At 34.5% G+C, this 12,726-nt stretch overlaps 2 protein-coding genes across 2 annotated transcripts in view; both read right to left on the reverse strand.

Moving 5' to 3' along the window:
* LOC142979373 (putative G-protein coupled receptor CG31760) overlaps positions 1-12,726 on the reverse strand; it is a 74,852-nt gene that overhangs the window by 48,548 nt on the left and 13,578 nt on the right. The gene's annotated exons all lie outside the window — the stretch shown is intronic.
* On the reverse strand, positions 9,345-10,276 carry LOC142979277 (3-oxoacyl-[acyl-carrier-protein] reductase FabG-like). Its single transcript, XM_076124110.1, has one exon. The coding sequence runs from the start codon at positions 10,234-10,236 to the stop codon at positions 9,466-9,468; it is 771 nt and encodes a 256-aa protein (XP_075980225.1). The 5' UTR covers positions 10,237-10,276; the 3' UTR covers positions 9,345-9,465.

Below are 12,726 nucleotides of genomic sequence, written 5' to 3' on the forward strand. Positions count from 1 at the left end.
GTTACGATGTGAAAAGGCTTTAATAATCAAAAACTAGGTATTTTTAATGTAGTTGACTTGCCTTATTATTAATCCATCGAGCATATGAATAGCCATAAAACATAAAATAAAGGGACGGCATGTATGAAAAATATATTAGAAATTTCTATCTGATAAACCTAACCGATGCTTATTAACATGTAGTGGGAACGGATATACCTAAAGAAAGCTTTCGTCAAAACAAAATTTTTTTTTTGTACTTTTGTTGCAGATGAACATCATTTCTTCTAAAATGTTCGACTAAAATCAGTAATCACTCTCAACAAAGCTAAATTCCAGCCTATAACTTGCAACAGTGGTTTAATTTTCAATCAAACTAGCACAATGTGTATCAGTCTGCCAATATCCATTGTCGTTGATTGTAGCCGTCAAATCAGAAATGTGAGAGGCTCATGTTCAGCATTGAACAATTAAGGCCATACTGATTGATTGATGTGTGTACCTGTGAGCGTAGGGACTAGTGACTAGAGGTATAGTTGAATGGCGTCTCGCAGTGCAGGCAGGCGTAGGTACGCTATATGTATCTATTATATATCGCTGTATTGGTATATGTATGTATATGTATCTATTATATCGGCTGTCATCGAGAATTTTCTTATGAACATTTGATCAGCGCCTCTGATAGCCGTTGTAGGAACTATTTTGGCAGTACATTCTAAATGTCAAACTTTCGATACTCGACAGTACCGACTGTACAGAATCGCGCCACTGAAACTGTAACATCATTTCAAACTTGCTTCATCATTTCGTATGTTGGTACGTTTGTCGTACGCGTTTTATAGTAAACTAGCTGACCCGCGCAACTTCGCTTGCGTCATATAAGAGAGAATCTATACTATATATATATTATAAAGCTGAAGAGTTTGTTTGTTTGTTTGTTTGTTTGTTTGAACGCGCTAATCTCAGGAACTACTGGTCCGATTTGAAAAATTCTTTCAGTGTTAGATAGCCCATTTATCGAGGAAGGTTATAGGCTATATAACATCACGCTATGGTCATTAGGAGCGGAGTAGCAACTAGTACTATAAAACGCGTAATTGTAGAATCTAAAAGTAAAAGGTTGTTTGTGTTTGAGTATAAGACAAAAACGCATTCGTTGTTGCCCTATAATGTTTCCTATGAATCACATTTACATTTTTAAGAATGTTAATATATTATTGCTTGTGTAAATAATTCCCAAGCTGAAATGAATATATTTTGCTCTACTTTTCCAGATTTCATGCTTTTTGAGTTCACAAAAATATTTCGAGAGACATGTAATTAACTTTGCAGTACTTTTTACTTGCTTTCAAGCTAAAAAAGCGAGTTTCAGGATACTTTTGTAATATAGATACGTAAGGAAAAAACATTGAAATATTTTTAATTTTTTTGTTTTTTTTACTCGACGACTAATGAGTTTGAGCCAGGGTTTATTTTCAGATCTTTTCTTCTTTTAATTGTATCTATGGATTTTCATAAACAAAAGTTTAATTTTCACAGTTCGCCATGCCAAGTCTTAGGACAGTTCCCGGAATCGTCTGAACCCCGTCTTACTGTATGCATAATTCAATGGCTATTATCATGTAAATATCCGTCTACTCGGTGATAGACTGTAAAAAGGCTAATTTGATTTACTTAGATATAATTCTGCCAGTTACAAATTTATTTGGTTGGTGCTGTTTCTTTCATGCTTAAAGCTAAAAAAATTCGGTACAAGAATTTGGAAATACTATTGGAGTGTTTTTAATGGAAAATAAATATATTCAACATTCCGAAAGCATTGTACGTTACGGCCTGTCGTGCCAAGCGCGGATTTAAAACCAGCTTTTAGACAATATGTGTAAATATTACCATGATAAACTCAGAGAAAACTTGGTTTGGTCAACGTCTGCCTCCAAAAAACCTGCCTGTCTGAAAACCAAAAAATCCGAATCAAAGAAGTTGTTTATTTCAGAAAAATATACAAAATTTCGCAATGTACTCACATAAACGATACAATTTTCAACAATAGCTCGTTTCACAAAGTCCAGTCTGTGGAATCCTTATAAAACATGAACTTTTCAAACATTTTTACGGCTGTTCCTTTTCTTATAAAAACTCCCTTTCAATAACGACTTCAAACTTGATTTTAATGAACTCTGAGAGCCAGATGTTGTTTTCAAATGTTCCAATTTGCACATGTCATTTTTACTTAGACGTCATTCACGGCACTGACATTTCCTAACGATCGACAACTTGAACAGAAGCGGTTGAGTATTTTCACAAAGGTTCTGTTGTTATCAATTGTTAGGTTAAATTTAATTGTAATAGACATTTCAGCCACATGTATGTTAAGTCTACGTGTTGATTTTAAAAGTACAAAGACATCTAACACTCAGCTCTTTAGGCTACGCTAATGATATTTTACCCATCGTCTGAAACTTATTAATTTTCTAATGATTCGTTGATGACATAACTATACTCTCCAGCATCAATCTAGTTCACATCCTTTTCAAAATTCCAAGATCCGAACTAAAGTCGAACGGTGAAACCATAGCAACAAAATCAAAGTCAGTTTCATACGAAAAGATTTTGAAATCACAGCCATATTTACCCACAATACTAAGAAAAGTAATAACAAGGAAAACACAACGACAGTTATGACATATCGGCTCAAAGGTACCATCTACAATGTAATGACGTCACCGAATCCGATTGTTTTTACAAACCAGTTATTATAAGAGAATGGACTGAGAGTAGAGAAACATCAGTGTAGTGATGCGTGAAAATCCTTTGTAGGAGCAACGTTGCCTTTGTCCAGTGGAGCTTTGTGTTTTTATGTGTTACCGCTAACATACGCAAGTGCGTGGATAGGTTTGTGGGGTATTGTCAGCTTTTATGACGAAAAAGGAACATTATGCCCCGTTTCAGTACCTCTTAAATAGTTTTGGATAGCTTATTTTGGATGTTGGACAGATTTTTTAATACTTTTCCTGTTAATTTATCTATGTGGTTAACCAGCACTTATCAATGAGCCTTGCGACTGATTTTTATAAGGCAAAGTTTTTTGGCATTTCGAAGAATGTCTAGTATAAGTTAAAATTATTTTCTATTCAAAAAGTACGTTCATAAAAGGTAGCGTATAAATTAACGAAAAACAAAATGATTACTATGCACATGAACATTTATATTAATGTTTAATCCACATAAATGATTTCGAACAATGCGTCCTACTAAAAACTTTATTACAGGAATCCAACAAAAAACAATTCCAATGAAGTGAACTCCCGTATGAAAGTTTCCCTGAATCCTAATTGTTTGCCCACATTAAAATTTCTAAGTTTAATTAAAAGCGTTTGGATGAAAGCCTTTCATTTTGTCGAAAGAAATTTTATGACAAGGGTAAAGCTAGAAGTAGGTGCCTACTTCTGACTTCCGACCTTTACCTCTATAATATACTTACACGTGAATAATATATTCAATGTTATAATGATGGTAGAATTTAGACTACGCCGTTGTATATACTCTTGGCCCATTTGTCGGCTACGGCTACCAGATTAATTGAAACCAGCCTACTGTGCAGAACTTTGTTTATGATGTCCAAGTGTACACCACTGTGTGGCACCACTACAGTCTCAACTTTCTAACTCCAGGCACACCCTAAGAAATTCCTAACACAAAATATTTTTGACCCAAGACCTCTGAGTGGCAGTCGCATACACTACCGAATGCGCCACAGAAGCAGTCAATGAATAAAAAAAAGATAAATATAAAACTTCACGCAACTATTTACCTCATCATAATAAAAATCAAAGCTAGCTTAAGCACTGTACTAGTTCGTTTCTATTTACTCGATTTTATTCTAAACAGAAACTTATTTTCCTGTTGTATTATCTATCCGGGATGTTTGTATGCGACTGTTTACTCATAGACCATTGTTATTACAAGCTGAATAGTAAAATAATAATGCTGCGTATTTGATGTGAACATATTTAATAGAGGCTATTGTTAATTGGATTCACACGTTATGGAGAACTGAGCTCGTTTGGTATTCATGTATCGTTGTTGGATGTTACCAAAAATACGATTAAAACTTGCAATGACTTTGTAAGATATCTAATATCTAGTCATTTTGAAAAGTACAACGGCTTGCGTGTCTATTTTTCCTACAGTAAGCTAAATTTACTCATAGATTACTTTCACAATGGTTGTGTCTAATTGATTCTTTTATTATTTTTTAAACCTATATTCTGATAATGACATGTATAAAAACATATAGTACCTCCAAGACAAAAGAACCTAGACAATACGTTGAAATTTTTACGACAAACATTCGTACTACCTCAACCTAAATCATTGATCACTGAAGCAGAAACTATACTGATTTCAATTCGATAAAACCTTACATTTATATTTCTACACGGCTTGGCATTATTTCGTTCAAGAATGCGCTTCTTTAATTGAATTTCACACAAAACGGAAAAGTAGAAACTTGGCAGAATTTTAAAGTAGGTACACAATAATAACTTGACCCGGAGCGAATGGTAATTTAATTCAATTGCTTTTTAGAGCTTTTGTGTTATTTAAAAGGGATAAAAATGAGCAAGCTACATTCCGTATTTTGTAGAATAATGACGGAAGTATTTACACAAGCCGATTTAAATCTATGTTCAATGCTTTTATTTTAAATGTTGCGTGACTTTTCACCAGTTGCCGACGATAATGTGAAAAAGCGTATTAAAAGTTATGATCTAGGTTAATGTCGAAAAGTTCGGCTTAAACAGTGAATCAGAACAATAGATAAAAGAGAAAGGTAAAGTAATTGCAACTGATGTATAGGAGTTGAGAAAGTTCAACAAAAGGTTGATCTAAGATAGGAAAGAATAGTGGAGACTCCAGAGGACATTCTGAAAATTGCATCAAGCGAAGTGCATTTCGCAAAACATGCTGTTGAAGAATATTTACAACTGAACACCTCACAAACATTAATAATGTGGCTTTCTGGAAACGTTATCTTGGTTTCATTTTAATTAAGTCTGGAATATGATACTTTTACGCAGGTAAAGTCAATATATATAATAGGAAAGGTGCTGGCAGCCCATACGATTGTGAGTTCAATAAATTAATTTTAACTGCTGCCGTGATGACAGAGACCAAGTGCCTGCGTGTTCATAACTGGAGCGCTTTGTTTTTGAATGTTATAAAATAACGAACGAAATGTCATTGAAATTGCAATGCTCATATTTAATAGCTCAAAACCTGGTAAAATTGCGAATATTGTATAGTTTATCACGGATATATACAACAGAATATTGGATGAAGCGCAAATTAGGGGGCTGGGTTAGAAGATATGCATTCCTTTTGTATAATTTTGCTACTACTACAAAGGATTATAACCGTCGTAGTAAGTAGTCAAGAAAATTTTAGTAGTTGTCTCGAAACCAGCAAATGATATGTATACTGGAGACGTGTTATACATGCTTGAATACATTGCGATACAGTGCTCCTCGCAATGAATACCCTCCTCGGTCACGTCTATAAGTCTAATGATGTTATCTGTTTCCGCACTCCGCGGCGCTAATGTGCAAATGAACAATGATGTGGGGAATATTATGCCATCAGAATATGTATAACAATTTCGAAGCCACGTGGAATAAAACCTTTAATACTAAGCTTAGAACATTTCCCGGTTATTGGAAGCCAGGAGCAGGTCGACGTCTGCTGGCTGATTTCCAAACAAATTTGCTTAAAGCTAAATCGGAGGTAAAAATAGAAAACAAGTCGTATAGTGCCAATAGTTAAAAAACTTCTACTTAGATTGTTATACGAGTATGTTCATACGATCAGACTATGAACAAAGATAGGAGGATAAAGTGTGCATTATAGGATCATAGCTTGGATGTTACCGGCTTAAAGAATTTTGAAATTAGGTTGACTACTAACTATGCGATAAGAAGAAGGCCTTAGAAATGTAAAGAACTTTTTTAAGTATACTACGTTGCAACGGTGCTACTTGCGATAGTACGGATAACTCAGTAATTCTTCATCCAACATACAGAAAATACATCCTCATGAGATTACTAATCTCGAATGAGGAACAGCTTATGTGACATCAGATTTTCCGCAACAATAGATATTTTATAACCAAGAACATAGATGTCACGTAAACCCGAACGTTTGATCGAAATTCACCATTAAGAGTCATCCTTATCTCAGCTATCTCCATTCCTCTCTGCCACGATTCTCATATGTTTCTCTTTGATCTCGGCTGGAAATGGCCCCTTTCCACCTTTTGTTATCATATCACATTGTACATTTGTATCGTTACTCCTTTTGAATTCTTTAAATGTGTATGGTCCAACGGAGCGTGTCTTTGCTCATATTTTGATTAGAATATTCATATGAGGCCTTTGTACCTACAGAGTTTAGGGTTAAATAATTTAAATTTCAGAATATATATCGTTAGTTGTACCAAAAATAAACTGGGATTAGTGGTTTAACGACCGAATGCATAAATAACTCCCAATTTCAAGCAACTCTTAAGTATAAAATTTATCTTTGTCATATTGAAGTTGTCGACTGAAGACGATTTCGATATAACTCAGAATTGAACCACATTTCTACATTCAACTACCGAATTCGCACAACACATACTTATTTCTACCAGTAAGTTCTTAAAATGACCATTAAATGTATGAAAGTTTATAAGGTTAAAGATAGTCACGGGCTAACAGACTTCAATAACAGCTCCTAGCAACAGTATGGATTAGCGCGACGCAGAGAATAATCGAGCCCCGAACCGTCGCCCTGTTGTCCACATAATCCATTTTCCCCGAGATAATCCAGTAAGCTCTGTCAAATATTGTGTCTACGTGTGCTTAACTAGACAGAGTTTTAGTTAAATAGATAAATATCTCAAAAATATGGTAGTAAAGTAATACATGCACGTAAACATAGAAATAATTATCACTTATAATGTGCATGCTTTGTCCTTAATTCAGGAGATCCTGTCCCAGCAGTGGGTCAATAATCGGTTAAAATATAGGTAGAAATAAAGGTAAATAAATGGCTTCTGCTCACTCGCTGGTGTAAATTATACATCATTATAAATGCCGTGGTTCGAACCTATGTCTAAATTCAGCATTCATAAAAGTAAATTATATTCTAATACGTCTTTGATCGTTCAAATATCATTTCTATATTCAGTTAGAACTACGAGTATAACGTGGAACTGTCTCAAGCGTACACACCGGGAGACAGAGTCGGATTCACCGAGGACTGTCCAACCGTGAAATTGCCGTATTCGACAAAACTTTCGCCTGACTCAATCCCATGCCTGAACTGATGCAATGATTAGATAGCTCCGAGATTCTAATCGTGCTTGAATCATTTTGATTACTACTGTCCAAACAGCACGGACTTCAGATGAAATATTTACGGATGATGACGATAAAATTGATATAAAAGTTATCGTGCGTTTTGCTGATGTCAATAGGTTTATAAACTCTGATATAAAGCTCATAATATTATATTAGAGAAAGAGGAAAACTGATATGTGACGTAGCGAATAATTGATTTAATTAATTTAATTAACGGTGACATAAGCTCTACTGAATCCGTAAGGTAATAACGCTTCGTAAATCGATAATATGATTTCCTGTGTGCACGGATACATGTACAAAGCTTGCAGACTATAGTAAGGTAAAATAGTAACTAACCGTAGATTGTGTCAGCCAGGTCGTAAGGCACTGAATACAAGGGACTCGAGTCAAGTACCGCTTCGTCTCAGTTACCCGAGACGAGAAGAAGGGTGGTTTTAGAAGGCAGAAACATGCATATTACAAAAAAGTATATGCAAATATGGTGTCGGGGAAAAAGTCTTTTCGCGTTATAGTATGTATGAACTTGTAATAAAATCTCATTAGCTTCAAGAATCACAAATGAGTGCACGGTTCATTAGGTTTCTTTCAGTGAGCTCGTGAGGTACCCAAATATCAAGCCTTTTTGTGTAGAGAAAAAACTTTATTACAAGTAAATACATACTATAATGCGAAAAGACTTTTTCCCCGACCATATATTAATTGGATCTCTCTCTCGAAAAAACCGTTTTAAAGATGAGCTTGGTTGTGACGACAGTAGCAAGATTATGTATCAACCGGCACAACCGGCTAACTATCGATAAATTTTGTGCGCCAGTGAAACTATTTTTGCAGTACATTTTAAATGACAAACTCTCGACAGAAACGTAGTACCGATTTATTGGAGTATGTGTGATAAATATATGTTATATAAGTACATACATAAGTGATGCTCCACATCTAAAGAGTTGTTTTCTATCTTGCAAGGAGGGCGTAGGAAATGATTACCATAATATGATTTTAAAGTGAGCAGTCGCGTACGTTGCCGTCGACGTTGTATAATCATTTTTCGCATGTAACTTTGCCGGGCTGAGTATATATTATGTATGTATTCAACATTATCACGAAGGATATTTTCCGTACTCATTTAAGAATGTAAAACTTAAATAAACTTAAAAATATTTATATATTTATATCACATTTTTGATATTGTTGGATAAATATGATAATGTACTTAATATTAATACTTACTTCAAATTGATCTATTTAATCTTTTTGGTCCTACTACACGGCATTGTAGCAATCCTGTTTTAGGAATACAGGTGTGTCAATAAAAACGCAACTTAAAAAAATATCTAGTACACAGAAACATTTATTGCATTAAAAATGTTGTGGAGTAAAACATTTATTTACAAAGTAGAAATATATAAAACGTTTGAATAGTAAGATCTCAAACGCCTGATTCAGTTTTATTTCAATTTCCAAAATCAGTGTGGGATTAAAAACTCTTTCCGATATTTCGCTAGGTCTTTGAAACTAGGTTAATAGAGCACACTCCGTTTCGCTCACTGTAGCTTGCGAGGTGTAGTTGCACGGGGTGTTTAATGTTACTCGAACTATATGGGCAGACAGTGCTATGTGCTATAGACATTCCTGTACTATAACTTTAACTTTGTAACTTTCACGTTACATGATTCTCTCAATTTCCCTCTCTACCTTCCTTCCCTAAGGTATGATAATTTTAGCGTCAGTGCAACTTGAAAAAATATTAATATGCTTGATAGCGTAAAAAATGTTTTTATATTTTGTTTAAATAATATTTGATAAAAATATTATTTAAACTTTTTAGCTATTTTAGCTTTTTCTATTTAATATTAGTAAGCTGAAAGGCTGAATATAATCAACAGTGCGTATTGCAATGCTGTAAAATAAGTATACGTTTAAGGTTTTCATTTGAAAGTACACGAAAAATATATTCATAACAAATAATTCAATTTTTAGACAACTACCTATGTTGTATATCAATTTATTAATGCATCACATAACTATTTAAATAATACTAAAGGATTCTAATCATAACTTAATACAAACGTATAACAAACATTATAAATTATTCAGACATTCCTTTCAATAATAATCCATTATCTATTACATACGTCGACCCCGTTATACTTTTCGCAGTATCGCTCGCCAAAAACAAGACAATATCAGCAATTTCTTCCGGATCGGCAACTTTACCGAGTGCAGTTGTTTTATTTATTTTATCCAAAAGTTTATCTCGTTCTTCTTCATCTAAAGTCGCACGTTCTATAAAATTAGTCCGCACAGGCCCTGGATTAACACAATTCACTCGAACTCCTTTCGCCGCAAGTTCTAATGCAACACACCTTGAGAAATGGTCCAAGCCCGCTTTCGATGAGCAATACGAAAAGTTTTCAGAAAAAAAGATTCCTGTTGAACCGGCACTTGAGATATTGATTATATTTCCTTTGGTTTGGATGAGATGCGGCGCCGCTAGATGTGTTAGCTGAACTACGGACCGAAGATTCGTTCTGAAGATATGATCAAACTTTTCCATGGCGAACGGGTCCAGGATACTAACGAGGTCGAACATGCCCGCATTGTTCACTAACACGTCAATTCTTCCAAAACGTTGCACAGTATCACTTACAATTTTACGAGCGTCTTTGGTCACATCGGCAATTATAACTAAAGTCTCACTTCCGTTCCGTTCACACGTTTCTGATACAATTTTGAGCCTTTCCTCGTTCCGTGCGACTATTGCTACTTTGGCACGTTGTGTTGACATTTTTATCGCTATTGCTGCTCCTATGCCTGTACTACCACCGGTCACTAGTACAACCTTATTTTCAAAACTCATTTTATCTTGACCACGAGTCCACACAGTTCTCAAATAAATATAGTTAACTGGTAAGCAGTTTTGATCACTGTATTTATAAAGAATTTCGACACGTTTTTTTACATTATTTTAATTCCCAGGTAATAACGCATAGATAATGCTTTGCTAATTACATAGATATGACGCACTGATGATTACATTATTTCAAAACACTTGAAATTAGTGTAACTAATAGATCATTATACGATTAAACATTGTATTGACGTCAACGACTGTGAGAAAAATAAAATGTTTTGGTAGATGCGTTACTTTATAATGGAGTTGTGATAGTGTGCGGATAATATATGTAGCTACTGGCAATGCTTGATTAGGTATGTAGGTATTGTATTGGTTTAGTGTAGATTATCTAAAAACATTGTTGTTAATCAAATAATTTCTTTGTTTTATTCTACTGTATAATCAATATCTTATCTTATGATAGATACTAGATAGAAAAGAATCAAACGACAGAGCGTGTAAAAGCAATTAAAGTCGCATGTGTTTTCCTTTCAACAATAGCCTTATCCTATAAAGCACTCGTATAAAGTTATAGATTAATAAAATGCATCATCTAAGTACCTTTCTAAATCTATACTTAATATTATAAAGCTGAAGAGTTTGTTTGTTTGTTTGAACGCGCTAATCTCAGGAACTACTGGTCCGATTTGAAAAATTCTTTCACTGTTAGATAGCCCATTTATCGAGGAAGGCTATAGGCTATATATCATCACGCTACGGCCATTAGGAGCGGAGTAGAAACGAAAAATGTTACAAAAACGGGGAAAATGATGACCCATTCTCTCTTATGTGACGCAAGCGAAGTTGCGCGGGTCAGCTAGTCAAGAATATTTGTTAAACATCAGCATTTCATGTTTTGATTTAGGTCAAGATTGCTGACTTTGCTGAGCCTACTGTCAACGTTCTTTAGTGATTAACCTAATAATCCCAATAATAATAGACAATCAATCTTTATTAACGAATATTTTTTATCTAGATTATCTCTTAAAAACATTTTAGAATTCTGTAAACAGTAGAATATACATTGCGATTCCGTACATGATAGTATATTCAACACAGAAGTAATATTTTGTGTTGATATATTATATGACTCTAGTAAAAATGTCGAGCTCGAGTTATTTATGAAAGAAATATATTTTGAAATATTACAACTAGATAAGTACTGAAGAGTGTCACGGAAGACACTGTTTATTTATTAGATACTAGTTGACCTGGATGAGTTCCTGGATAGATGGCCAGACGCTAAATTCTACCAAGGGGACTGGAAACTCAGGGGAGAGTCCTTACTCAGCAGTGGGACATAAAAAATAGGCTAAATTAAAAAAAAAACTAGTTAACCGCGCAGCTCTATTGCTTTTTGCCGTGTTTTCAATTCAATTTTACAACAACAACAAGTGAAATAAAGTTCAAGCCGTTCTTGAGTTTTGGCCTGAATTCTGATCGAAAATTAGACCCACAGCTACCAGGACATCATGACTACTTGTCGTTGTTGTCTCCATGTTCTATTCTTCCACCTGGTACAAACGCAGTTGACAAGAATAAAACGTATCCTATACCCTTCTCCTGGTTTGCCAAATCGGTTAAGCCGTCCTTGAGTTATAAATAGTGTAACTAACGTGACTTTCTTTTATATAAATATATACATAGATACCTATTTACCTACTGATATCGGTACCTCCGCAGTTGGGCCCAAACAAACAATAAATATTCCAATAATGTATTAGAAACATCAATGCCGTAGAGATGAAGACGCGTACATTTATATGTGTACAGAACATGATGAACACAATCCAAATACGGAGATACAGCCACATTTCTGTTTGTTCACTATTCCTTTGATCACAGAGTAATTTCTTGATCTCAGCCCGACTGTTTAGTCGAAGTTTGCGAAATTGAATTAGTGTTGTTAAGCTGAACAGTATTCTGCAATTCACTTGTAATAGTAAACTTGCCCATTGCAAACGGAGGGCCAAAAACTTTTCTAATAACTCCAAGGCTTGGTTCTTCGTCAAATTATGTTCTGTAACTACTAACTATTGGGGTGATATTCTGCTAGTATAATACCAAGATCGAATTAATTTCTGTTGAATAATTTATTCTGTCACACTTCGAAGGACGGATTTCTCGAGCTGTTTCCAATATTAAGTGTTGAAGGGATAGTATCGATTGCATAAAATAGTTTAATGGGTAAACAACCATTTGTGTGTCTCTATCGTATTTACGATAAATATTTCTTGTGTGAAAATGTCATGTTTTGAAAGTAAAATTATTATACTTATCAATTAGCTAGGATGTTTATGCTCAAACTAATATTGATGCTAAACAATTTTGCGAACAAATAATTTCTTCTGAACTCCCAAGTTCTTAACGTACTACGACTGTCACATGAGTAATTCGGTCGTGACTCATGTACTATAACTATTTTCTCGCTACTATATCCTTATGTCCGTGGTA

The sequence above is a fragment of the Anticarsia gemmatalis genome, chromosome 16, assembly GCF_050436995.1.
Source record: "Anticarsia gemmatalis isolate Benzon Research Colony breed Stoneville strain chromosome 16, ilAntGemm2 primary, whole genome shotgun sequence".
Lineage (NCBI taxonomy): Eukaryota > Metazoa > Arthropoda > Insecta > Lepidoptera > Erebidae > Anticarsia > Anticarsia gemmatalis.

Excerpts from the sequence above, each read along its gene's own strand:
- LOC142979277 (XM_076124110.1), bottom strand. The coding sequence starts at position 10,236 with ATGAGTTTTGAAAATAAGGTTGTACTAGTGACCGGTGGTAGTACAGGC.